This window comes from Dioscorea cayenensis, chromosome 8 (assembly GCF_009730915.1).
Source record: "Dioscorea cayenensis subsp. rotundata cultivar TDr96_F1 chromosome 8, TDr96_F1_v2_PseudoChromosome.rev07_lg8_w22 25.fasta, whole genome shotgun sequence".
In the NCBI taxonomy this organism is placed as follows: Eukaryota; Viridiplantae; Streptophyta; class Magnoliopsida; order Dioscoreales; family Dioscoreaceae; genus Dioscorea; species Dioscorea cayenensis.
This window is the reverse complement of record NC_052478.1, coordinates 7,622,223-7,648,838: the sequence shown is the minus strand read 5'-3', so window position 1 is coordinate 7,648,838 and position 26,616 is coordinate 7,622,223. Positions and strand designations below refer to the sequence as shown.

General features: G+C 35.2%; 3 protein-coding genes across 6 annotated transcripts; all 3 read left to right on the top strand.

Moving 5' to 3' along the window:
* Window positions 1–3,544: 3,544 nt before the first annotated feature.
* Window positions 3,545–10,954, top strand: LOC120267127 (probable 28S rRNA (cytosine(4447)-C(5))-methyltransferase). Its single transcript, XM_039274831.1, has 17 exons — window positions 3,545–3,828; window positions 3,930–4,081; window positions 4,165–4,228; window positions 4,331–4,464; window positions 4,556–4,639; window positions 4,909–4,983; window positions 5,074–5,145; window positions 5,244–5,317; window positions 6,928–6,980; window positions 7,508–7,617; window positions 8,303–8,371; window positions 8,463–8,537; window positions 8,663–8,755; window positions 8,840–8,919; window positions 8,993–9,092; window positions 10,083–10,405; window positions 10,542–10,954. Exons 1-17 carry the CDS (start codon window positions 3,594–3,596, stop codon window positions 10,594–10,596), a joined length of 1,848 nt encoding a protein of 615 aa, XP_039130765.1. The 5' UTR covers window positions 3,545–3,593; the 3' UTR covers window positions 10,597–10,954.
* Window positions 10,955–11,198: 244 nt separating this feature from the next.
* On the top strand, window positions 11,199–13,064 carry LOC120267234 (pentatricopeptide repeat-containing protein At5g66520-like). Its single transcript, XM_039274920.1, has one exon. The coding sequence runs from the start codon at window positions 11,199–11,201 to the stop codon at window positions 13,062–13,064; it is 1,866 nt and encodes a 621-aa protein (XP_039130854.1).
* A 15-nt stretch (window positions 13,065–13,079) lies between these two features.
* Window positions 13,080–22,402, top strand: LOC120266985. Of its 4 annotated transcripts, none has more exons than XM_039274655.1 (27): window positions 13,080–13,261; window positions 13,341–13,438; window positions 14,394–14,581; window positions 14,684–14,752; window positions 14,848–15,049; window positions 15,161–15,257; window positions 15,499–16,318; window positions 16,411–16,479; window positions 16,581–16,779; window positions 16,877–16,979; window positions 17,371–17,481; window positions 17,576–17,746; window positions 17,859–18,032; window positions 18,208–18,300; window positions 18,390–18,471; window positions 18,554–18,613; window positions 18,692–18,744; window positions 18,867–19,036; window positions 19,484–19,661; window positions 19,773–19,830; window positions 19,908–19,964; window positions 20,041–20,283; window positions 20,750–20,808; window positions 20,894–20,950; window positions 21,298–21,391; window positions 21,627–21,767; window positions 21,927–22,402. In XM_039274655.1, the coding sequence occupies exons 3-27, from the start codon at window positions 14,426–14,428 to the stop codon at window positions 22,032–22,034; spliced, it is 3,624 nt and encodes a 1,207-aa protein (XP_039130589.1). In that variant the 5' UTR covers window positions 13,080–13,261; window positions 13,341–13,438; window positions 14,394–14,425; the 3' UTR covers window positions 22,035–22,402. The 4 variants fall into 4 exon arrangements, with proteins under 4 accessions (XP_039130589.1, XP_039130591.1, XP_039130590.1 ...); XM_039274657.1 differs by having other exon boundaries at window positions 14,382–14,581; window positions 16,880–16,979; XM_039274656.1 differs by having other exon boundaries at window positions 14,382–14,581; window positions 17,576–17,743.
* Window positions 22,403–26,616: the final 4,214 nt, after the last annotated feature.

The following is a 26,616-nucleotide window of genomic DNA, read 5'->3' as shown; positions in this document are numbered from 1 at the left end:
ATGATTACTCCTCCAGTTGATTACCAAATTCAATGACTCTTCACGTGCTATGCACGTGTAGGAGTGGACATGGGCCGGGCGACCCATGGGTTGGCCCGAACCCAGCCCAAAAAATACAGGGCCTGGGTTTAGAAAGTTGGCCCAAAAAACTGGGTTGGGCTCAAATGTTTTGGCCCGATTGAATTTCGGGCTGGGTTTGGGTCAGATGAATTTTGACCCGACCCGACCCGACCCGGCCCGACCCGAATAAATAAATAATATATATATATCATATATTATTTATAATATATATAATTATATATATAATATTTGTTGATAATATTACTACTTATTTATATAGAATTTATTTGAACCATTTATAATACTTGTATTGCATTTTTTTAAATGTTTGAAAAAATTTTAGGGGTTGTAGTAGTAGTTTTATTTAGTTATTTCAATTATTTCATAAAAAAATTATTTATTTTTTGGGTCGGGTTGGGCTGGGCCTGGGCCTAATGACAATCAAATGGGTCGGGTTTGGATCAAAACAATTTGGCCCGAACATGGCCCGGCCCAGCCCAGCCCGAATATATGGGTTATATTTTTGAGTCTAGCCCAGCCCAGACCCGACCCAGCCCGGCCCATGTCCACCCCTATGCACGTGAAGGAGTTTAAAGTCACTGCATTTTGTCTTACGGCCAATTTGGTCGTAAGACAAAATACTCCATGTAAGGCATTTTCACTTACAAGAATTTCTAAAATTCGGTAAACCAAACATCAGATTTTTAAAAACCTAGTAACTTGAGTTACTTGTAACCCAAAAATACCCCAAACAAACACCCCCTAAAAAGTATAAACAAATTTTTCAAAGGGTTTTTGAGTAGAAAAATGTTGTTGTTGAAGTTTGTTCAAGGTGTTGATAAGGCACTAATTAGACTTCAAGATATAGAAATTGAAACTGATTTTAGAATGAACAATATGCAACCATCCTTAATACTTCATATGCCTATTGAAGAAGAAGCAAGCAAACTATACACACCGGCTATCTTTGATAAATTTCAAGAAGAACTACTTGGAAGTCTTCGATACAAGTGTAAAAAAATTGAAGAGAATGAGAATATAGCTTCATATAAATGTTGGATACCATACAAAGAAGTTAGACTTGTTAAAATGTGCTTGGAATCTAGTTCTTTTGTGAGATGTAGCTATTGCAAGTTTGAATTTGCGGGTTTCTTATGCCGTCACATATTAGAGGTATTTATTATGGCTAATGTGGATAGGATTCCAAGATAATACTTGTTAAACCGTTGGACAAGAGATGCAAAATGTGAAAATTTTTTTGATGAAGAAGGTGAAGAAGTTCAAGAAGATTGCTATACTCATTTAACACTTAGATATAGCACCCTTTCCCATGAAGCACAAGAAGTTGCAACCAAGGAATCTTGCTCTACGCAAGTTTACAAAATAGCTTTGCATTGGTTGAGGAAGACAAGAGAAGAGGTTGAAAAGGCTATTAAAATGCACAAGTTTGAGTTCCAAATAACATCATTGACAAATGTTTATGATAACAAACGATTATGTCAACTGAAGTAACAATCCGTGACCCTCCACTAGCAAAATGTAAAGGAAGTGGTGGAAGAAAAATAACATTTTGGGAGAAAAATCTCAAGAAAAGAAAGGCCAAAGTTGCTATGGGAAAGAATTCACAGATTACTATAGCTCAAGCAAGTAAAGGTACTCAATAAAGTATTAATATTTACATTGAAAAAAAAATGATATATATGTAAGATATTATTATCATAATCTCTGTTTTATTCTTGTTGCAGCACTATTGGTTGAACCTCGACAAGTTTTTGTTTGTGGTGATGATTCCAATTCAAGTGTATCAATCAAGGTTAGTTTTAGTGTGATTTATTAACATGTACAGGCTTTATTGTTGGTCATGTATATAATAATCCTTGTATATTGACTTCGAACAAGAAAATGCTACATTTCAACCTGCCTTTACTAGAGCCAAAATGGCTAGAATTGATGTACTATAGGCAATAATTTCCATGGTAATGATGCTTACGCCATTAAGTTCATTAAGGTAAGTTGCATAACAAAAAAGATTCATTCAAACCTAGTTATTGTATTTAACTGTTTTATAATATTGTCATTGATAAACTTTTCATCCTTTTTTTTTTCTCTAAACAGTATTGCTGGGAAGATTTTGAAATGGAGATGACTATGTTGATACAGAATTGCTAACTACTGTATCTTATTCTACTGCATATTTTTGTTTTAAGAAAAATCTTGTTTACAAGATTTTGTTGTGTGTATATATGATTTTTATATGTTTTGTGGTTTGGGGAAATAGTTATGTATGTGCTTCTACTGATTGATCTTCTCTTCATGTTTATAGTTTTTATTTGTACTATGATGTTTCTAGCATAGGCCAGGCACTAGGGCAAGCACAAGGGGAAATAATTCTTCAGTATTTTCATCTAGTTCTTATTTAATATAGCACATATCAACATTTTATCTTAACAAAAACACTTTGCTTCTTTGTTTATATTTTATGGATTCTTGTAGATGTATGTTTAAACTATTGTATTCTCGTAGAGTTCACACTATTACACCAGAATTGAGAAGCAGAAACACAATGGCTGGAATACTGATGAAATCAATTAAATCAAGAAGTAGAGAGCAACCTAAAACGGATGAGATAATTACAAACAAAGTTAAAATTCAAAATCAAAATCAAGAACATTCTAATAATCCCCTTGCCAATCATAGTTAACAAACAATTAATTAGGCACACTGCGAACCCCGTCATGGATCCTGCGTGATGGCGACCTCCAGTAGGGAACTTCCTCGCTAGTGTTTTGGCACCGGCATCCACATATTGCATCATTGCCGCTTGATGACTCGGGCTAGGGATTATTGTCGTATTAACCGAACCTCACCGGAGACATACCACGGTTGTGGGGCCATCATGATTCTTGGGATTCTAATGGGGGACAGAAGACTACGAGCTCTAGGAGGTGTTCATAGAGACAAAAGACGCATACCCAGACTCCGCCTTCGAATAGGTAGCGCTTGCACTTCATCGACACCGCCGATCGCCGCTCCTCCTTCCATCCGCCATTGCAGACGCCACCATGGATTTACAAAACCTAAGAAAGGGAAAGAGGTAGGTAAGAAAGTCAGTATGGTTAAAATAAAAGACCATACTGTTCTTTGTTTTATTTTCTTATAGTTTAAATTATAATAATGTTTAAAAAATAGTTAAAAACAAAAAAAAACAAAAAACAAAAAACAAAAAACAAAAAAAGGTGGATGCAGGTCTCGGTTCTACCTTATATCCCACAGACTCGAGTCCATGGGATCACTACTCCTCACCCTCTCTCACCCCCTTCACTCCCCCAACCAATCATCCACTGCAACCCTAAACACCCCCTAACCCCTCCCCATTCCCCCAACCAAACATAGCTTTAAAAAACCATTTAACTTATTATTATTATTATTATTATTATTATTATTATTATTATTATTTCATTTTTAAATATCAGGTCATAAACCCTAGAGTGGGTTTTAACTCCAAGAGCAGAGCTCTTTGCGACTCCGCTTCAATGGCTGCTGTCAAGAAGAAGAATCGCGGGAAGCCCCAGAACCCTAACCCTAAGAACCAAAGGAAGAAGAACCAGAAGCGTGAAGAGGATGAGGAGGAGCTTGAGGTCGAGCCCATGGACACTGCCACCGATTCAGACAACGATGTTGCGGAGGTTGAGGGGGGATCTCCATCCGAGGTTTCCAGTGATGACGATGAGCCACTTGGGGATGATTTCTTCGGCGCCAGCGATGATGGTGTGGAATTTCTCGAACAGTTTCTTGTTTTTTTTATCATTTGGATTGGTTTTGATGGGTTTAGGGCTGAAAGTAGAGTGTTTTTTTTTTTTCCTTTGCAGAGAATGAGGAGGGATCGGGGTCGGAAGATGACTTGGAGGCTAAATCAAGGGCGATTGAGGAGGCAAGGGCGAAGGAGGAGGAGGATGCCGAAGCCGAATTGAAGCTTAATATCAAGGAAGAATCCGACGAGTTTCTGTTGCCCACCAAAGAGGTCTATATTCACTCTATTCTGACATTTTTTCTTATTTTTTTTTTTAAAGTAAGGAGCTTGAATCTTTAAACTTTGTTTTGCAGGAACTTGAACAAGAAGGTAATCTCCCACCTAATCTTCGGAGCCTCAACAAAAGGATTAATGATAGTAAGTGTTCACTCTTTCTCTTTATCTAGTCACTCTGGATGTTGAATAACGTCTGATTTTTCATGTGAGCTGATTCTTAAGGAAAATGATTATTTTGATTAGTTGTTCGCGTGCTCACCAATTTCAAGACTTTGAGACAAGAGGGTGCTACAAGGAAAGATTATTTGTCGCAACTCAAGGCTGACCTGATTTCATACTATGGTTACAATGAGTTTCTCATTGAAGCACTTATGGATGTATGTTGAAGTCTACTATCTCCTTCTGTTTTTTTGGTTTTCATATTTGTTATGTTGATTAGGTATAGTTTTTTTGGGTATATCTTGATAGTTATTCCCTGCATTGGAACTTGTGGAACTTTTGGAAGCTTTTGAAAAGAAACGGCCCATATGCTTAAGGACAAACACTTTAAAGGTAAGTTCTAATTGCACACAAATAACTTCATGATTTAATTCCCTGAAATTGATGCGATCAATTGCAGCAGCTTAAATGGTGATATCATATTATTTATCTAGCAAGTTTGCAGGTGTTTAAATCAGCTTTTTAAGAATATTTTTATTACTCAAGGCAATTATTCATATATTAGCAGGCACAAGTTTGGATTTTTAATGCATTCTTTTGTTTCATATACCATTTGTTCAATGTGTATGATTTTTTGCTGTACTGTCTTTACCTGTTCGCAGACTCGTAGACGGGATCTTGCTAATGTTTTGATAAATAAAGGAGTGAACCTGGATCCCATAGGCAAGTGGTCAAAGGTAATTCATTTGTTAAAATTTATTTGATTCCTTGAAATTTCTTTTTATTCTGTAGATTTCTAAACACGGTAATTGATGTGTGAATGACAGGTTGGGCTAGTTGTGTATGACTCGCAAGTTCCTATTGGTGCAACTCCTGAAATTATGGCAGGCCATTACATGGTACTTATGCTTCTTGTTATAATCTTTTGTTCGCTTTCTTTAGAATTTCTTGATAGGTATTGTTAACATATGTTCCTTTTCCTTGTAACCTTGTCCAGCTTCAGGGTGCAAGCTCCTTTTTACCTGTTATGGCACTTGCTCCTCAGGAAAAAGAGCGTATTGTGGATATGGCGTAAGATCATGAGCTTCTTTGCTTGATTAAGTAGTTTGTTCTTTTAACTTAAAATTAGTTCCATATTGAGTTTTGCCTATTAATTCATGGTGTTTTTGTGTGCAAACTTATTAGTCAGTTTTCAACTTGTATGTGCTTGGTAGTCTTGTACTTTTGACTTGCATTACAAGTAAAGTTGCTGATAGTCTCTTATCTCTAATTTCTAGATGAGGAGAGCGAAACAATAGTAACTTTTAACAGTAGAAGGTTGCTTGTAGGCTGCCTAATACTCTAGATTGCATTGCTGCAACTCTGGAGGCTTCAGAAGAAACTTGCATTTGTTGTTTGAGTGATTTGCTTCAAAGTTGCGAAGATAAACAAAATGTCTCCCTTTTTGTGTTAAGTCCATGATTTTGTCAAAATATTAATAGAAATTCTTAAAAAACTTTAGCTAAAGTGGCGGTTGGATAAGTATCGGTTATTGTCAAGGTTAGGCATAATGTGAGATGTCCATTTGAACATGGCTCTGGAATCCAGTTAGCAGTAACTATTGAGTGAAATTGGACGCAAACTCCTGTTGTCTGACCTTTGCGAGTCATAATGGTTATTGGTGGGAAAAGCCTTACATGTTAGAATGTTATGCATTAATTAGCCCTTGGAGAATTGATAGAAGTTTAAGACTCTATATTTTCATATTGTTACATGGTTGTCTGCAAGAACAGAACTTTCTGTATTTCTTTAGTTATGGCAGAGTAAGGTGAGAAGGTACTGTGTTGATCAAATGGGTTTGGTGTAATGAATGCATGGCAATGATTTGAAGCTGTTTTTGAGCATCACAGGTCTTATATGGAAAAGAAGAATGGGACAAAGACTTAAATTGTAATTAGAATTTTATCCTAAAAATCATACTGTTCTTTGGATATTGCTAGAGGCAATACAATCTCCCAACATCTAGCTGTATTTTGTGGGTCCCCAGATAAGAGGGAGGCAAAAAGGGAAATTCGCCTTGTGTTTGAAAGTTGTCCATTGTAAGTTTTATGCAATGTGCAAGGCAATGTTTTTCTTCTCCAATGCATCATTGTGAACTCACAAAGATTAATTTTTGATGCTTGCTTGTCTTTGAAGCAAAGTCGCTTCTTAGTTATCTGGATATAAGGTGCATGCAGTAGTAAATGGTGCTTGTTTTTGAATAAACCTTGTTCAACTTATGTGTGAAATTGATGTTTGATTGTATCCTTTGGCAAGACAATTGATGAAGCAAGCAGTAACTTTGGGACAATCAATAAGCATTCTCAGCTTTGTTACAGAGTATGGCACATTAGTTCATTTCTCATAAAACTGTGTAGTCATTAACTTCTTCATGTTTACTTCATCAGAAGTCCTTTGTTAGATGTTGAGAAAGTGCTTTGTAATACTTTTACAATTTACGGTGCAAGGGCTGTGGATAAAAAAGTCTTAACTGTATTTGATATTGAGAAACCCTCTTTGAGTCAGGGATGTTTTGGTGATTTAAATGGCAAGACTAACTTGTGTTCTCACGGGAACACACAGATAGACACTTCTGTTTCAAGAAATAGCTAGAGATATGCTTCTTATGCTTGCTAATAGCGTAATATCATTTGCTACTGCAGGGCTGCTCCAGGTGGTAAAACAACGTATATTGCAGCTCTTATGAAGAATACTGGTACATTATGTTTTTTTATTCCTTTGGTTTGCAGAATGAATAATTTCTTGAACATCTTGGTTTAACATGAGTTGGATATACAAATATTTAATTTTTAAGAAATGATGGGTACATTCTTTATCATGATCGTTTAGCTTAGAGGCCTTGTTACAAGTTACAGGAATGCTTGAGGTTTGTGTGAGAAAAAACCAATATATTGTCCTGTACACCTGAGTTTCCTACATATCCACATCTTGCTTTTTTTTTGTTTGTTAGGAAAATTATTTTATCCTTGTTTTTTTTGTCTGCAATCATAGCATTCTATTGATGACTTTTAAATCTACCTCATACATTCTTCTGGTATATGTTCTGCAAATTGTTGACTGGAGTTTCTAGATATTTTCTTCCCTTCTTCCCTGCTCATTTATGTTTGTTTCTGAACCTGCAAAATTTCTTTCATAATAGTTGTTTTGTTTTGTTTTTTATTTTTTTATTTTTTTGGGGTGCGCTTAGACCTTGTACTTACCATTTCTTTTTCTTTCTTACAGGAATAATATATGCAAATGAGCTGAAAACTCACAGGCTTAACTCATTAACAGCCAACATACATCGTTTGGGTGTGACAAATACTATAGTTTGCAACTACGATGGGAAAGAGGTAGGGCATCATGTTTGCACTCATTGCGGTTATTCTAATTGCCATCGCCAATTTTGTGACTGTATTGCTTGGCACACTGTGATTTGCTGCTATTGTCTTATGAGGTTTTGTTTCTTTGAGATTTCCTAAAAGATATAGTTTGCTTCTATTTCTTGCTGTTAAGTGCATTGCTATATTCTTTTTTTATTTGGAAGGCAGTCTGTTGATGACTTGATCGAGTTCTTATGCAAGCAGACTATTTTAAGTTTTAACAGTTTTTTGCACTGATCTTTCCTCTCCTATAGATATCCTAGATATAGACAATTCTTATGAGGCCTTTCTTGCTATCTTGTCTATCACTTTAGTACATTAAGAGTTGTTGTTGGCTATTTTGTATGCCACTTTAATCCTCTCATGGCATTGCTTGCTATATTGTTTATCACTTTAGTGCCCCTGTAACGATCTTTGGGCTGGTGTTTCTCACTATTGCCATGTCTTTGTGTATTTTGCTAGCATTTATTTCTCTTATCCACTATGTTTTAGTCCTCTGTTCGATGTGCCAAAAAGTGCTGTAGTTAGATGCAGAAAGGCCATCAGATTTATTTTATACTGATTATGTACTAATCTGATAATGATATGTCTTAATTTTGGAGTGAAGCATTATACTCACCAATATCCTTTTCTGTCTTCATCAAACTAAAATCAGCTACCTAAGGTCTTGGGTTTAAATTCAATTGATCGGGTGTTGTTGGATGCCCCCTGCAGTGGGACTGGGGTGAGTGAATGGAATGTCACGTATACTTTTAATGCAAAAGTTTTCCATCTATATTATGCACTATACTGGTTTTTTTTCCTCCTTTTTAAAGGTAATATCTGAAGATGCATCTGTTAAAACTTCAAAGAGTATTGAAGATATACAAAATTGTGCTTTCCTCCAAAAGGTATGATCGTGTAATCATTTGGAAGTTCTCTTTGCACTCACCAATGAGGTTTTGTTTATGATGTGATATATGTCCTTTGTGTTAATTATCGGTGAAGCAATTTAGTGAATTGACTTTTCTTGCAGCAACTAATTTTAGCGGCAATTGACTTAGTTGATGCCAATTCAAAATCAGGGGGGTACATAGTTTACTCAACTTGCTCAATAATGGTTGCTGAGGTTTGTATGAGATAAATCTGCTAAGTAAAAAAAATATAAACTTCAATGGTGATTATGCATCTTCTGTGGCATTTATTTTTGTAGAATGAAGCGGTCATTGACTATGCACTCAAGAAAAGAGATGTACAACTTGTGCCATGTGGGTTGGATTTTGGCCGGCCTGGGTATGCAACTTTCACATTATGCATTTCTTTGTCACAAGTTGTCTAAGTGACCAACTTTAAATTAATTTTCCAGGTTCATACGCTTCAGGGAGCACCGTTTCCATCCCTCATTGGAAAAGACTAGGCGTTTTTACCCACATGTAAACAACATGGATGGTTTCTTTGTGGCCAAGGTAATTATTTCTATTTCCATCTCATAAGAGAAATCTCCCGATTTTCTGGACAGATTTTTGTACTTTTTTGCGCTAGACACATTCTTGATAAGGTATGGTATTCAAAACTCTGCTTGGTGAATCTGGGCGACAGGTTTTAGTGAGTTATTTATATACAAGTCGCTCATTAATAGGTCTCTATCTGTTACCATTAGTATTGAGGTATTCATATTCAAGTCATTGTCAAACAGCCTCTCTCTCTCTCTCTCTCTCTCTCTCTCTCTCTGTGTTACCATTAGTCGAATAGGAAGAAACCATGGGAAGTGTGAATCATGCATATTGCTGTATTACTGATTCTTTACTGTGTCAAGTGAAAAAGTAGTGATAGCATGTGCGGTTCCCATTTGTCTCTTCCTTTATTCTTGTCTCAAGTTGATCTTGTTGAAGGCATAGAGTTGCCACCATTCTCTATATAAATTGCATTGGAGCAGACCAACAGGCATAGATTTGTTTAATCAACTTGCTTCCATCATCATTGTTTGATATGCGTCATAATACTTGCCCAATTTTCACTGACATTTATAAACATATTCGTTCACATAAGTGCTAGTTAGACTTAAGTTGACTATGCCTGCAATCTAACTGAGGTTGTATATGCCTGCAATCTAACTGAGGTTGTATACCTTATATTCCTGCATTACATACTGTAGCGGCAATTTAACATGTGAATTTCTATGAATGCATTTAGTTATCCCCTGCATTCCTGTACCTGGATTTTTCCTTGTTTCGCATGTGTCTGCCTATGCCTCTGCTGCATGCCCATGGTATCATTTAATTCACTGAAGAAATGAGTGGCATGAGTGAATGCTGGAAGATCTTCGAAATTTTGCACTTGGTATACTTGGAAATTTCAATTTGTTTGTGAACTTGATCAAAGTGGCAGCAATTATACATATCAACACCTTGGTTAACGAAATAAATGTTTCTTATCCATATGATCACCCATTGCAGTTGAAGAAGATGAGCAATTCCAAAAAAGCAACTGAACCACTAAAACCATCAGAAAAGATGGAACAAGCTGCTGGAACAGATGATGTCGAAGATGTTCCAGATGACAAAAAAACTGAAGATGTTCCAACCAAAGATACCACAAAAGCAAGCCAACCTACATCTGGCTTGAGGAAGAAAAAGAAATTCAAGGCGAAACATCCCAAACCACAAAAAGATGGAGCAGTAAAAGAAAATGGAGTTTCCAATAAGACAGATAATGGAACAGCCAGAGAGAAGAGGAAGAAAAGGAAGCCTCCACCTAGAGAGGAGATCTCCCAATTGAGGTGAAACTTCAGAACTATCAATTGCTTTACCAATGCACAGAGATGCATATTGTTCACATCACAATGCAACAATTACCAAGTTGTTAAAAGCATTTACTTAAGATTTTGCTCATTTGTTTTTGTTTGATATTTGCAGAGAGAAGAAAAGGGAAGCTTTGAGGAATAAGAAAGCAAAGAAACAAGGCACCTAAACAGATAGAGAGTTTTCTGTGTGGAAGACATTGCCTTGAGCTCTCAGGCTGAAGAAGAGCTGCTTGTCTTGTGAAGCTTTATATAGCTTTGAAGCATGCAAGCTGTTTTTGACAATGCATTTAGTGAAAGTTTATCAGAGCTATATATCCACGTTCTTGAGCTTATTAAGTGCTGAAGTATTTCAAGATGATGTATAATTTTATTGTTTTCAATTTGCTAGCCTTTTTTTAATTCCTCATTATTAAATCACTGTGCTCAATTGTATTGTGAGAAAGCTTGTTTTGTATGACAATGTTTTTTTGACAAATAGACCCCTGTAAAATTTATTTAATTGCATTTTTTTCTCTCTAAAACCTGTGATAACAATATTGTTCCTAGATTATTTTATATATTTGTAAAACATTTAATCGAGTAATTTAGTTGCTGGTGATGGATCGATGACAAATTAATCCGTGCTCCAGAGTAAAAGAGGACTGATGAGTAATTCAACCAAGACGAGGACCGGAAAAATATTTCTGATATTATTGGGGATTAAAAAGTAAAAACTTCTTTTATTATTAATTCAAACTGTTAAAAAGATCAAACGAATGAACTAGAGGCGATGAGTTCCTTCACTCTCTCACTCCCTCTCACCGTTCAACCCCATCACCGGAGCTCCTCCGCCTCCTCGCCGGCGAGCCCCTCCCAGCTTAAACAACTCCACGCTCACCTCCTCAAAGCCGGAATTCCTCTCTCCTCCGCTGTCTCCCTCTCTGACGTTGCCTCCCTCTGCGGTGTCTCGGACGCCGCCTCCTTCTCCTATGCTCGCTCCCTCTTCCGCCATTGCTACTCCTCCACAACCCCTGAACTCATTCTTTGGAACTCCTGCCTCAATGCCTTGTCTTCCTTCTCACCCTCCGACGCGCTCCTCCTCTTTTCTCGCCTCCGCTTCGCTGACATCCTCCCCGACACGTTCACTTGTTCCTTCACTCTCAAGGCCTGCTCGCGCACCTCCTCCCTCTCCCTCGGCATGGCTGTGCACGCTCTCATTGAGAAGCTCGGTTTCCAAGTTGACGTTTTTCTTCTCAACACTCTGCTTCATATGTATTGCCGCTGCGAATCAATGATAGATGCACGACGAATGTTTGAGACAATGCCGCTGAGAGATGTCGTTACTTGGAACATTCTCATCACGCAGTATACGAAGCTTGGTGTGATGGAGATTGCCCGCGAGCTGTTTGAGGTAATGCCTGAGAGGAGTGTTCGGTCTTGGACGGCGTTGATTGCTGGGTACGTGCAATGTGGACAACCTAAGGAAGCAATTCAGTTGTTTCAAGAGATGGAGAATGCCGGGTGTCAACCCAATGAAGTTACTGTTGTTGCAGTGCTTGCTGCTTGTGCTGATCTTGGTGCATTGGATCTTGGAGAAAGACTCTGCAAGTATGCAGAAAGTTGTGGGTTTTTGAAGAATGTTCGAGTTTGCAACACTTTGATTGACATGTACATCAAATGTGGATGTGTTGACATTGCAAGGAATGTGTTTGATGGAATGACTGAGAGGACTGTGGTTTCATGGTCGGCAATGATTGGTGGCCATGCAATGCATGGGCAGGGTGAGGAGGCTTTGGAACTATTTGCTAAGATGGATGAGACTGGTATCAGGCCTAACAGTGTCACCTTTGTTGGTCTCCTGCATGCTTGTAGCCATATGGGACTGTTAGATGAAGGGCGTCGGTTTTTCACTAGCATGATTGAGGACTATGGCTTAGTTCCTGAGATCGAACATTATGGATGTATGGTGGACCTCCTTAGCCGTGCTGGGTTGCTTGAAGAAGCTCATGAGTTCATCAGAAAAATGCCGGTAGAGCCTAATGGTGTAGTGTGGGGAGCTTTGCTTGGAGGTGCAAGAGTGCACAAGGACATCAAAATGGGGGAGGAAGCAATCAAACACCTTGTCAAGTTAGACCCTTCAAATGACGGTTACTATGTTGTGCTATCAAACATCTATGCAGATGCTGGTCATTTTGATGCAGCAGCACAGGTGCGACGGTTGATGAGGGACCAAGGTGTGAAGAAAACTCCAGGATGGAGTACTATAACTATTAACAATGTAACTCATGAGTTCGTTGCCGGTGAGAGCAAGCACCCTCAGACTGAAGAGATTTATAAGAAATGGGATGAATTGTTGCATGAAATGAAGCTCAGAGGTTATGTACCTGATAGTTCAGTGGTCCTGCTGGACATGGATGAAGCAGAGAAGGAGCATGTTCTTTACCGGCACAGTGAGAAGTTGGCAGTTGTGTTTGGGCTGATGAATACACCGCCTGGAACAACAATTAAGATTATGAAGAACCTTAGAGTTTGCAGTGATTGTCATGTTGCTCTCAAGTTGATATCAGAGATTACTGACAGGCAAATTGTTGTTCGTGATCGAAACCGGTTTCATTCCTTCAAGAATGGCACTTGTTCTTGCAGAGATTATTGGTAGAATTTTATCTGAAGTTCTTGTACAATTAATTCATTGCTGGCTGAAGCTTACTGCATTGTTGTCTACTAAGCAGAGAATAGCATGATAGTGATAATCTCTATTGTAAAATTCAAATGTAAATCATGGAAAACATTACAATGTGAATGGAATGTTACGCATTCAAATGCAAATCAAAATTTGAACCATACTGACTGCAGGTAATTAATTGGTGCAATTTATTGTGTAATTAATTTATTAATTTGTTTTCTTAAACATGAATTTGTTGCTTGATTTTAGGGAAATGAAAGGTTGGCCTGTGAGTTATGAGAATGCTTCTTCCTTGCTGGTGATGGGACTATGATCCCACATTAGAAGACCAAGCATTTTTTCTCCAGGTTAGGGTTTCTTCTCTCACTCGATTTTTTGTTTTTGTTTATGTATCTAAAAATAATCCATTTGTTAGTAATTGCATTTAGATTTAATTTTAGAAAGAATGATGCAATAGCCCTAACCCTGCCCGCCGGTGAGCCGTGAATAGGGCTGGCAAAACCCTAGCAGATGTTGAGGGATTATTCGGATCCAAGATCCAATGCTGAAACCTTTAGCCAAACCAATACCGGCTTGCTTAGGCAGGGACTTATTTGTAATTTCATAGTTTATGAGAGACTAAAATGTAACTAAATTCATATTATATGATTTAAAAATGAATGGATCATGTTTTATCAACTGATAACGATTTTGATCCTAATTACTGGTATATTTCTTAAAACAAAATTTTATTTGAGTTTATATATATGTGTATATATATGTTATATATATAATACTAAAAGGTTTCAAAAGTTCTGTTCAAAATTAGAGTTTTAATAATATGAATGGATATTAATTAAAATAAAATTTTCTTAATTGCTTTAATTTGTATTCTATCCATTTGTTGAAGGTTTTATTGAGAGGGTGAGGTAATATATAAATGGAGCATTTAATGGATAAAATAAAATGATTGATTAATAACCCAAACTAACAAAATCTCAACAGAGTACAAAACTTCTTTTCATTCCTCATATCATCAATTGCAAGTAAACTCTTGATGAAAATTTCTCTCGTGTTTATTGAAGTGCATTGAAAGCCATAGACCTTTCCAAGACTTTAAGTATGCTCCTCTTCTTTAAAACTCTTTGAACTGTGCATTCTTTATGTAAAGATTGTTTTGTTTTTCTTTGAAAGGTCATGCCGTCATTTGATTTTCAACTCTTTTACTATACACAATACCATTCACAATGCATTATTAAGAATCACATGTTCATTGTTTTTCTTCTGATTCCAACGTACTTTTGACACTAGATTTTGATGTAGAGGATAAAGAAAAAAGGTTCAGTTTGTTAAGAATGGCTTTTTATAGAACAAGAAATGCATCAAGAATTGTAAAACATGATGATGTGGAAACATTGTCATACTGCAAAAACTTTTCCAATGTCAAGGATTTGCTGATGACTGGGCTTTTAGAAGGGCTTTCTGTGAATTATATCTTCAAGAAGCATAAGGTAAGATAAATTTATTCCTACAAGTTTGTTGCCCGTTTATGTTATTGAAAGTTCGAAATTATCACATTGTACATAATGTTTTGTTTTTTGATATGGAACAAGGTAAACCTCCATGGATTTATAAAAGGTGATGGTTATCAATGTGGATGTTCGTCATGTAATTACACTCAAGTAAGATATTATCTTAGAACATATTTCTGAATTTTTCTTAAGCTTTGGCATGCTGTTTTTTTTCCCTCCCACTTTGATGGTGTTGGATTTTTCAGGTATTATCTGCGCTTGAGTTTGAGAAGCATGCAAGGGTTACCTCAAGTCACCAAAACAATCATATTTTCTTGGATAATGGAAAAACACTTCACCAAATTGTCGTACATTTGGCACAGGTGCCTGCCAAGTCTTTGTATGAAGAAATGATTGATATAACGGGTCATGACATTGATTTCGGGTTATTCAGTGCTTGGATGAGAGGTGAACCCAATCACCTCTCTCTGAAAGAACTTGGGTTTTTTTTTTGCCTTTTGCCTTAAGGCCTTCTGTATGTGGTAACTTTAACGTCCCTTGCTGCTCTGTGCTGTTCAGGATCACTGCAAACAACAAGCCTTTTACGAGCCAGAATTAACAACTTAAAGTTGAATTCTCCACCAAATCTTATGAGCCAGATTCAACCATTGGTGAGGTGAGTTCTCTGCTGAAATGTACATGATCATAAACTGAATCATGCTAATAATAATTCTTGATATAAAGGAAGAACCATATGACCATGTATATAGCTCTAGTTGTAACTGTCTCTTTATACTTTAGAGCATTGCTTTTCATGTTGAGTAACTGAAGTTATTGTAAAGGTTACGTCATTACTCTTATTTTCTGTTTGTTTCAAAATTGTTTGCTAACATGGCTTTGGGAACTTATTCATTAAGAAATGAGCTGAAGAGGCCTCGCAAGAAACTGAGAAGAGGGGCCTCGTCGAGGACTATTCCAGCGACAAATGGCTCGTGGTCAGTGTCAGGAGTGTCGAAAAATGTACTTCCAGTTCCTTCAGAGACCAAAGATCCCTCAGTTTTAGGACCTAGTGGAGACGAAACTTATACAAGCAAAGGCTCAGGGTTAGAGTCACCACCCTCCCATAATGACTTGCTAGTCCCGTTGGTGACCAAATTTTCATCTCCTTTGGTATTTTATGGAGAAACTGATACAAGAAATTGCCCAGGATTAGATTCACAACCCTCTACTAACAGCATGCTGCTTCCTTTGGAGACCAAAAACCCCTCTTCTTTAGTATTTCATAGCAAGACTGATACAAGCAATGGCTTGGGAATAGAGTCACTACCCTTTGATAGTGGCTTTCTAATGCATTTGGAGACCAATGATCTCTTTCCTCTGGACCTTAATGGAGAAACTGCTACAGGGATCTTCCACACTGATGGTTTGGTTTTCGAGCTGCCATCCTCCAACAATGATGGCAATCCAATCCAGAAATCAGATAATCAAGGATACGGCCCAAATGGCTTTTCCCATCAAGAATTTGAGATGAATGTGGCCCCTTCGGGGACTGGATTCGAGAAGGTGCAAGCAGAGATCCTTGAGAAGTGTCAGGAGGATTTCTTGCCAAGTAACAAGAAGGAATGGAAGAGTTACAATAATGTGTCTTCAATGGTCTTCATTCGTAATGTCAAAAGCTTGCTATCTACTGGCTTGCTTGAGGGGATGCCAGTCAAGTACATCTACAAGAAAGGAAATGTAAAACCCTTCTCTTTCTCTTCAAAAACTGCTTCTTAGCTAATGCATCGTCTTCTCATGCATTGGCTTCTCTTTGTTACTGTCATTACTAGGTGGAGCTTCATGGATATGTTAAAGGTCTTGGGTATCAATGTGGTTGTTCATCATGTAATTATACTGAGGTGAGTTCAGTTTTTCTTTCTTTAAGCTGAATCTTCTACATGAATTTTTTTAACTATCCTTGTAACCTAAACTTTTCTAGGGTTCTTGTGATTGATATCAGGTGCTATCTGCTCTAGAGTTTGAAAGACATGCAGGGGCTGCTACAAAAAATCAGAATGATCACATATTCTTGGACTGTGGGATAAGTATCTATGGCCTGGTTAAAAAAGTGCACAATCTTCCACTTGACTCAGTATGTGGAGTGCTTGAGAGAATGATTGGCCATCCTCCAAATGCAGAATGCTACGAGGCATGGAGAGGTGAAGTATACCATTTTATCTCCTCTGTAGTGATGTGTAGTATTTTTGAAGACCTTTTGCTCTCTCACTTGCTCTGTGTATTCCTTTTACTCATAAGAAGCTCAAGCAATAGGCCCCCAAACACAAAGTTCTGGCCTAAAAAGGAAGGAAAACAATCAGAATCATTCAAGTTCCCATCTTGGGTCTGGCTTAGTTCAAAGGTATGCTCTTCTTTGTCTATTTTTTTGCTTATAGGACGGACATTTCTTTTGAATATTATTTAATACCAACCTTGTTTGCATGTGAGTTCTGTTACACATCATCTGTTGCCACCTCGCCTACTGCTCTCCATCCAAATAATTTTGAATTTGTGATGAAAAACCATATTATTCATAGGAATTTTTGTAACTAAATTTAATAAAGCACATGCTGTTATTTAGCAGGTGACAAGGCTTACCTATTATCTGCGCCATTTTGTTGAATCCTGATTTGTGTACATGTATATATAGGAAATTATCTTTGACTTTCCTCCTTTTCAACTTAATCAAGCTTCTTAGTCCCAACTATGAAAGATAAAGTTTCTCTACCTTTGAATCTTGATGTTGAATTCAGCCATGTGGTGCATAGCATAGGAGACAACGACCGCTCTTCCTTTCCAAATTTCATTGAACAACTTTTACACAGTGAGCAGGATTATCCAATTATGATCAAAGAGCAGAGAAGGTTAGCAGACATCTCTTCTTGTATAATTGCAGTCATTTTAGATATAAATTTTGGACATTGTAAAGATTTTTAATTAATTTCAACATAAATCCAGTTCCCAAGTGCCTAATATGGAAGAGAGAGTTTCCATACCTTTTGATCTCAATGAAGAATGTAGCCTTATGTTTCATGACATAGAAGGAAAGGAGTGGCCTCCTTCAAATAACTTCGGGGACATTTCATATGACCTACCGGATTATCCGAATATGATCAACAACACAAGGTGGTTAGTTCGGGATCTTTTCTTATCTCCTAATCCTTTTACTCTTTTCAATATTGTAACTTTAAAATTCACAAAGCAAATAGATACAGATATAGTTGACCTTAGTTTAATTCAGTTCTTCAGGGCTGCCTACGGAATGCAATGCTGTTGCAGCCTCGAGTGGTGAGGAACTCAATTTCACAATGCCTGCTACAAAGGCCAGTACAGCTTCAGATTCCAGAATCCCCAACGCTAATTCACCTGTAAAACAGAATCATTCGGACATGGAAAGGTCAGAAATAACAGAAAGGTTAGCCATCCATTATTCTGCTTTCCGGTTTGGAAGAGGATTAGAAAATTTATTTTAGCGAACCTTTCTACTTGAATCTTGAACATTTTGGTTACTTAGTTTCTGCATAATTTTCTGAATGCTCTCTCTAATCTTAGTGTATTCTTTGATGTTATTACCTTTCATCTAATTCCAGGTTGCCATTATCACAGAATGTTCACAACATTCCTGAATCCACTCTTTGTCCTACAGGGGAAACTAATTTTGCTCAAGGTTTTTCAAAGAAAAGGTATTTACTTATTTTTTTCACCTCCTTTTCTCATTCTTCACTTTCTCAGAGAAGCCTTCAGTGGTGATGGTTTTCCTTTTTCTCTTCAGGTATAATGATTTGCATGGATTAGTTTTCATGGAAAGTGGTCTAGCAGATGGATCTGAATTGGATTACCGCTCAAAGGGACAGGTATGATTGATTTATATTTACAGTTAGCTGCATTTCTTTCTAACCTTGCATTTTCCTTTGATGATATTTCTTTCATTTGCAGACAATCCTGAGAGGTAAAAAACTTCAAAATGGTATACTGTGTAGTTGCTGTAACAGCAAGGTAGTGAGACTTGATAACTAAAATACATGTGCATGGCTATACCTAAACTCAGACGTTGATATGATTTCATGGTATCAGGTTAGTCCTTCACAGTTTGAAGCCCATGCTGGATTTTCTGGAAGGCGTCAACCGTAAGAAATCTTTTAAATTCCTCTTTCTTTTCAATCAATGATATAGTATTAATTTATTATTTACATTGCAGCTTAAGTTTTGTGTTTCTGACAACTTTGTGCATTTTTTATTTTGTTCGCAGCTATCATAACATATACACTCCTATTATGGACTTATCACTTCATGAGCTATCAATTATCCTGTCAGGTGGTCAAAACTTGACTACGATGTTAAGTGAAGAAAAGTGTGCGATATGTGGAGATGGTGGAGAACTGATTCCTTGTGATGCATGCCCAAAAGCCTTCCACACAGGTGAACATTTCTATCTAAAATGATATTGGGCTTCAAAGGAATTAATTCTTTTATTCCTTCAGCTCAACGTCTCTGATATCATTGTGGCATTTCATTTCTAATCTGACCAATTCTTTATTTGGTGGCGTTATATCAATTGGTCTATTAGTTTACATTTTTCTCGATGTTCAACAACAAATGCATGATGTGGACATTTTTTTCTAATAGTTTATTTCAATGAGTGTATGTTGGTACTTCTCAGATTCTGTTTTTTGTCGACAACTTTCTTACGTGGTTTAAAATTTTTAAGAAAAATGGAACTTGAACAATGAATTATGCATATTGTAAATATAACAAGAAGTGTGTAAGCTCTGGGAGAAGCTTTTCATCTCCTGAACTACTCTTATTTTATAGGTTATAAAATATTTTCCCTTTTTTCTGGCTCATCATTTGACGGTTGATTTGCAGTTTGTTTGGACATACAATGCCTTCCTGAGGGCGAATGGCGTTGTCCATACTGCACAGAAAGCTTTTCTGAAACAACATCTACAGTTACAGCCTCATGTGCTACTCAACCTCTTTCTGTTCATTCAAAACGCATCCTTAAAGCACCAACAAATTTCCTTGGTGGTTGTGCCTTTTGCAAGTATGGTTTTTGTTATCTATTTCCTGAGGCATTCTTATGTTTTGTTATGCTGAATCCATTTTGTTCTCTCACCTCTTATTAAATTGGTCTCCTGTGGGGTGGAAAATGCAGGGGATTCTCTTCCTGTCAAGATAATTTCAGTGCAGAAACAGTTCTGTTCTGTTACCAAGTATGCTTTTTTCCTGACACATCCATTTAAATTTTTATGTTTTTGTTGAACATTGGCTTATACATAATTTGCCTCAGTGTGTGAAGGAGTACCATGTTGGTTGTTTGAAAAAACAACGATTTTGTGATTTAAAGGTAACAGTCAAGACACATTTTTAACAAGTGTGATTCACATGAAGTGCATAAGTTTGAAAATGTTGTCTTCATGCAGGACATCCCTTTGAGCAAGTGGTTTTGCTCTGCAGAATGTGATAGAATCCATGTCGCCTTGGAAAGATTTGTGCTTAAAGGACCGTTGGCTGTTCCCTGGTCACTAATAACTATGATGAAAAGTAAAACCAGAGATATTGGGTTAGCTAATGAAACCAGAGATGAAGTACAGTGGCAACTTCTAAATGGGCAGCACATTCCTGTTTCAGAAAAACTATTTGTCAAGGCTATTTCTATCTTTGAAGTGAGTTCTTATCTGAAGCCTCTATTTTGTCTTTTCAAAGTTCTGATTGGCCAAACTTATCTTCTGATATGGATCTCCGGCTAGTTTCTTGTAACCTGGCTCAGGATCTTGTTTTAAAACTATATCTATTAGCAGGAAAAGGAGATTTGTCTAATTTTGTGATGTTTTGGAAGAAATTTCTCTGTGGAGAATGATCTAGCATTGAGAACTTTATTACGTAAGAATAAGAATAAAAATAAAAATAAAAATAAAAAAAGAACTGCAAGACAGGAAAAGACTAGAGCATAATAGAATTGCTTATATAGTTTATATGTTTTTTTGTAGTTCAAAAATATATTTCCTTTTTTTTCCTCTTAATGCAGCATTTCAAACCTGCTCCGTTTTAACAAGAAAATTCTTTTTATTTCTAGGTTGCATAATTAGGAGTTTGATTTCTGGTTTATTCTAATTTTTTCTTACTTTCCAGGATGAATTTGGTCCTATAGTTGAAAGAGGCAATGATATCATACCAGCTATGGTTTACAGGTATCTTTTCAGCTGCTTCTTACTTGGCATTCTATTTGCAGAAGACTTGTTAGACTTTGTGGGGTTTACTGAAACTATTTTGCAGTCGAGAGATTGTTGATCAAGATTTTGAGGGGATGCATTGTGCAGTTCTAATGGTGAAGTATGATCCCCTGCTTTCCACTCTACTATACATTTGAAGTTTTGTTTTTGTTTTTTTTTCCAAATGCCAGAAAACCAGTTTTTTTCTTCAAGAGGTTATCAGCTAGTGATCCGGGTTCACAATGGATTGAGTACCATTACTGTCTATATATTAATATTTAGACATAGGTTTTAGATATTTGTCTGCATGTTGTTTGACTTTGCTGAGTATAATGGATATGAATTTTGTATGACACCCCTATGTGACAATACTAAGTGTATAAATCCGAAATGCAATCACAGATACTAGACATGGCCATTACTCCAGTAGATAAGCTAAATGCAGTTTTTTTTTTTTTATAAATGCAGGTCAGTAGCTGTATCTGCTGCAGTTTTCAGAGTATTTGGTAAGGACGCTGCTGAAGTTCCTTTGATTGCCACTCATCATAAAAGCCGAGGGAAGGTAAAGTATTCATATGTCTATGTAATCATTTAATCTGCTAATTTGGCTTGAGATCAGGAATAATAATTGATTATTGGAATTGAACAAAATTTGAACTGTGTTTTGGGACGATGATGTTTAGAGAATCTTTCCTTCAAAGAAATTATATCATTACAATTGAGTTCTTTAAATTCTTACTAACAGTTAGTATATTTTATTAGAAATTACAATCAAACTCACTCACATGATTTCACAGGGATATTGCAAAACTCTTCTGCTTTTGATAGAGGAGCTTTTGCGTTCTTTGGGTGTGGAAACTGTGATGCTTCCTGCAGCTGAAGATGAACTTCCATTGTTCTTAGACAAACTTGGCTATACAAAAATGGAAGAAGAGCAGGTAAACACATCCCAGTTGTCTGTTTCTTTTGTTTTCACTTCTCTTGCCTTGTTATAAAGTAGGAAAAAGAAAAACAACACATAATTACGTAACCCAGAGTTATGTAACCTGTTTTGAGTAGTTTTTACTTTTATGTGATCAAACCTTCTCTGTGAGCAGCTAAAGCAGTATTCAGAGGCCCTCCCATTATTGATGTTCCAAAACACAAGCATGCTGGAGAAACAATTGTCTCGCAATGCATTTCCTAGTTGTCCTATGAACAGCTAAAGATTATAATCAACATTGCTTTCTCCAAATTATTTTACGATGACTTACATCCTTTGTTGACGAGAATGGGCTGCCGGGGCATTGGTGAAGTTGTTCTTAGTGTAGTCTCACACATGATTTGGAGGTGAGGAAAGTCCCTTTGTATCTGACTTAAATGCTGCATACATGCAACACTTACCAACACTGCTGCACTTCCTTGAACACAAAAAGTGGATATTGTTTCAACTATTTATCTAGAAATGTCTTTGTATTAGCATTGTTTGCGATGCGAAAACATTCTTTCATTGTTTACACAGAATTACTTTCTTCTTGTGGATAAAATTTATGATTTGTGTCTTTTTTAGCCTGTAATCAGTGAGCAATGCATTTGAATGATACATATTTCTGCAGAAATTTCTTTATGTTCGAAGAAATCGTATTCTTCGCAGCTTTACAGCAATCTCGAAAACAAATTCTTGCTGCAAAATGGAATGTAGGATGAAAATGCAGCCATATGAAGGTTTGCATTATTTGTTTCTTTATTATGTTATTTTAATTTGCATGTTTTCTTGCTGCAAATACTTGAACATTTATGAATTTCTGCAAAGATAGTCTTTGTTTTTGATGCACTGTGAAATGATCTTATGGCTTTTCAGTGATTTCATGAAATTTGTGAAATTTGTGATGACTGTGTTTAAGATGAGAATGTTAAAAATAATTAACTTCTTGTGTTTTTTGTTTTGCATATATACCACTGTAAATTCCGAGTATTATATATATATATATTTATAAGAACTCATGAATTATTCTATACAGCAAACACTACATGTATATAATAATATTTTTAATTTATACAAAACTGAGCCACAAATAAAGATATTGTCAGTTAGATATTTGAAAACCAAAAAAATTAAAAATTAAAAAAAAAACCCTGAGATCGAATTTATTAACATTTATACATTAATTAATTTCCTTTCAGGTTGCTGTCGGTTTGGTCTGTCACCTGTGTGTATGTCCAGGAATCTCTTTAATAAATAAATAAATAAATAAATAAATAAATAAATAAAAAGGGGAAAAAATTGGTTTGATAATAAATCTTGGCGGAAAGCCATTTAATGCAACGTGTGCTTCTTGAGCCTTATACATCAAAGCCCAACATGCTTATTCAAATGATGGTGACAAATTATTATTATTTTTAAGCATATAAATAACACCTAACAATTTATAATTTTCATTATAATAAATTAGATCTCATGCTGATAAACTGAAATATTATTTGTATTTTATTTATAATTTAAATTTAGATAAATTAATTTAAACAATGGATAATATGTAAGTATCATAGAGGGGAATGGTTAGGTCTGGACCAACCATGGTAGCCATTTATTCTTTTGGGATAAAAAAAAAAAAAAGTTTGCCTAGTTGTGACTCCGCAACCAATCTATCAGAGCTTTTTCCATTATGCAACCCACAACCACCTTTTATCATTATCACTTCCATTTTTGTTTTAATTTTAATTATATATATATATATATATACTAGATTATAATTAATATTTAATTATTTAATTATTTTTTTTATAAATAGAGAACAAGCACCTCTGTTTTAAGGGATTGTTAAAAAAATATGTATAGAAGTGTAGTAGTTATGATGGTTTATGAACCTTATAAAAAACCCCTATTACGTAATTTTAGAATGATGAAACTATTGTTTTTTTTATACCGGATTCACATCAAAATTCAATAAATAGTACTAATGAATATAGTTTATGGGTCCAAATTTATAGTGCATAAACAATAAAAAAAAATACTATAAAAGAGGGATTTGAACTTTTGCGTCTTTTCTTTGCACTCTTATGTTATATTATTTTAATATTACAATAATAATAAATTATTGTTCTAATTATTTAAGATGGCTACTGTTTTTTATTTAAAAAAAGGCTAAATAAACTCAACACAATCATTTTATTGTTATGAATGACTGCAGATAGCCGGGTTAAACTTAATTTTGCGAGATCACAATGAAAACAATCAATCATAAACAAAATGAGTAGATTTTGTTTTTTAAATTTTACAAAAATACACAGGTGGTGCATAATGCATATAATGTGTGTGTATACAGGAGAAATAGTTCTTATAAGATAAAATGATGAACTTAATCTGAAATGAGATGAGATGAATCTGATAAAATAATTTTCTTTAGAAAAATACATAATAAAAATAAGTCATATGAAGAAGACGATAAAAAATCAATAATCTTTTGACTTGTTAGTACCTAGTCTTTTACATAAGATATTTATTTTGGAGAAGATTTGAGATAACATTTCTAAAACTCATAAAAAATGAAGGCATATATGTTTATTGAGCTTGTTTTAAATCTGCGTATGTTCTTAAAATACGCTTGTCATATTTTATCTTATAAAAGACAACAAAAACTTCTTTCTTATATTATTGTAAGGGATTTATATATAAAAAGCTAGAAATTTTTGAAGGACAAAAACATAGAGATATATTTAATAGAGCTACATAGCAATTTAGGGAGGCATAAAAATCAATAACCCATATACTTCTTATCTTGTTCAAAGCTAATGGTTTCTTTCTGGATAGACCCTTCTTAGCAAGCTCTTCAACAATAAAATTCCATTCTTTATGCATATATATCACCAAATATTCGACTTGTGCGAATTATATATATATATAATAGATAAGTCACTAATTAGGGATACACATATTTACATAAGATTAGATTACAAATTCGCTCCTATGAATCTTTTTGGTACTATTACATCCAACATGTTTTGAACCCTAAATAATAGAGGTCTTTTGGTCATCTCTAACCGTTTCGGCCACTTGATTTTTCAATTTTTCAGAAGAAATATTAAATTTTATTTATTTATTTATTTTTAAAAGAGATGCCCTTTGAAGGGGATGCATGTGCTTAGAAAGATCATGTTTTGTTTTTAGTGGACCAGAATTGTCTCCTAATCATGGTTTTAAACCTAATTTTTTTGACCCAATCCTTGTCTAACCACGTCATAAAGCCAAAATAACAGGAGCTTCTACATTTGATAAAAAAAAAAGTGACAGTTTTCTTTATTTCTTGACATATATGCCCATCATAAAATTTGTAATGACATTTTAGTCCTTCTATGACATGGATATATTCTCACTAAAATTAATGTATTTTTGAAATAACAATATAAAAAAAGCCAGTTTCTCTATTCTTTATTTTATTATTATTATTTTTTTTTTTTTAACGCTCATCTTGCTCTCATAAAAATAAAACAATATGAGTATAGGACTATGTTATTTTCTTTTAAAATAAACTATTTCTCTGAGTTTTGTTTCCTTTTTTTGAATAAAAAATTAAAGACAGATGTAATAAAACTGTTTTAAACACGATTTTTTTTTACTGTTTAATAAAAAAAAGTTTTGGTCAAAAAATGCCAACATAGAGCATTTGTTTATTCTAAAACAAAACCAAGATTAAAACAATTAGACTAAGAAATAAGATAAGTAGCTTTTATTCTCTCTTCAAACACAACTTAATCCTCTTGAATCCTTTAACAAAAAGACATGTATGTCATTACAAAATCAACAGGTTACACATTAAAAAAAAAAATAACTAGAAAAAATAACTAGAAAGAAATGAGAATATATATATATATATATATATATATATTTAAAAAAAAAGGGACAATAGTTGTTGAGTGGTCATGTATGAGAAAGTGAGATTGATGGTGCGCTGGACTAATTATATGACTTTCTAAGGAAAGTCATATGAAACCCAAAACTCAGTACATAAATTGATAACAAAATATGTTGGTCTCTCTGTTTTTCTGAACAAAGGTGACTCATGATTTAGGATTTACATGGTGGTCCAATTCACAGGAATAGAATCCTATCAAATGAAAATTCATACAAATGTTTCAGAAATGTTTCTTGGATTATTACTGATGATTGGTGCTTTTGAAGGTGACCTCAAAGTTCCCAGAGTTCCATCTGTACACCACTTCAGCATCAAATTGAATCAAATCAATAAGAATTCATGCAAAAGTTTCATCAGAAATGCAGACATAAATAATGCATATGTTTGCTTTCATTATTATTATTATTGTTACTTATGATTTAGTGCTTTGGAATGTGACTTAAATTTTCAGAGTTCCATCTGTACTCAACTTTGGCATAGAAATGAATCAAATCAATATGAGCTTATCCAAAAGTTTAATCAGAAATGCAGACATAATAAACTTTATGATTGATTGAGAAAAAAAAAAAATGAAGGTGTGAAGTTAATTATCTGGTTTGATTAAGGATATGCTAAGAATATACTTTTGATGAGGTTTCTCAGTTATCATCATTTTCACAACATTCCAAGCATTATCCAAACATTGGAAATTAATGGCTCTGCATTCACAGACAACATTGATGAATGGCCACTATCATTAGTTAAAGGCTTATGTCAGTTTGGACCCCCCCCTCTCTTTCTGTCTAACTTTTTCTCTCTCTCTTTTTATATATAAATAATTTCTGAATTTTGAAAATTGTATATAGTTTTTTTCGTTATCTATTGCATAAATATCTCATGAAATAAAATCAATGTA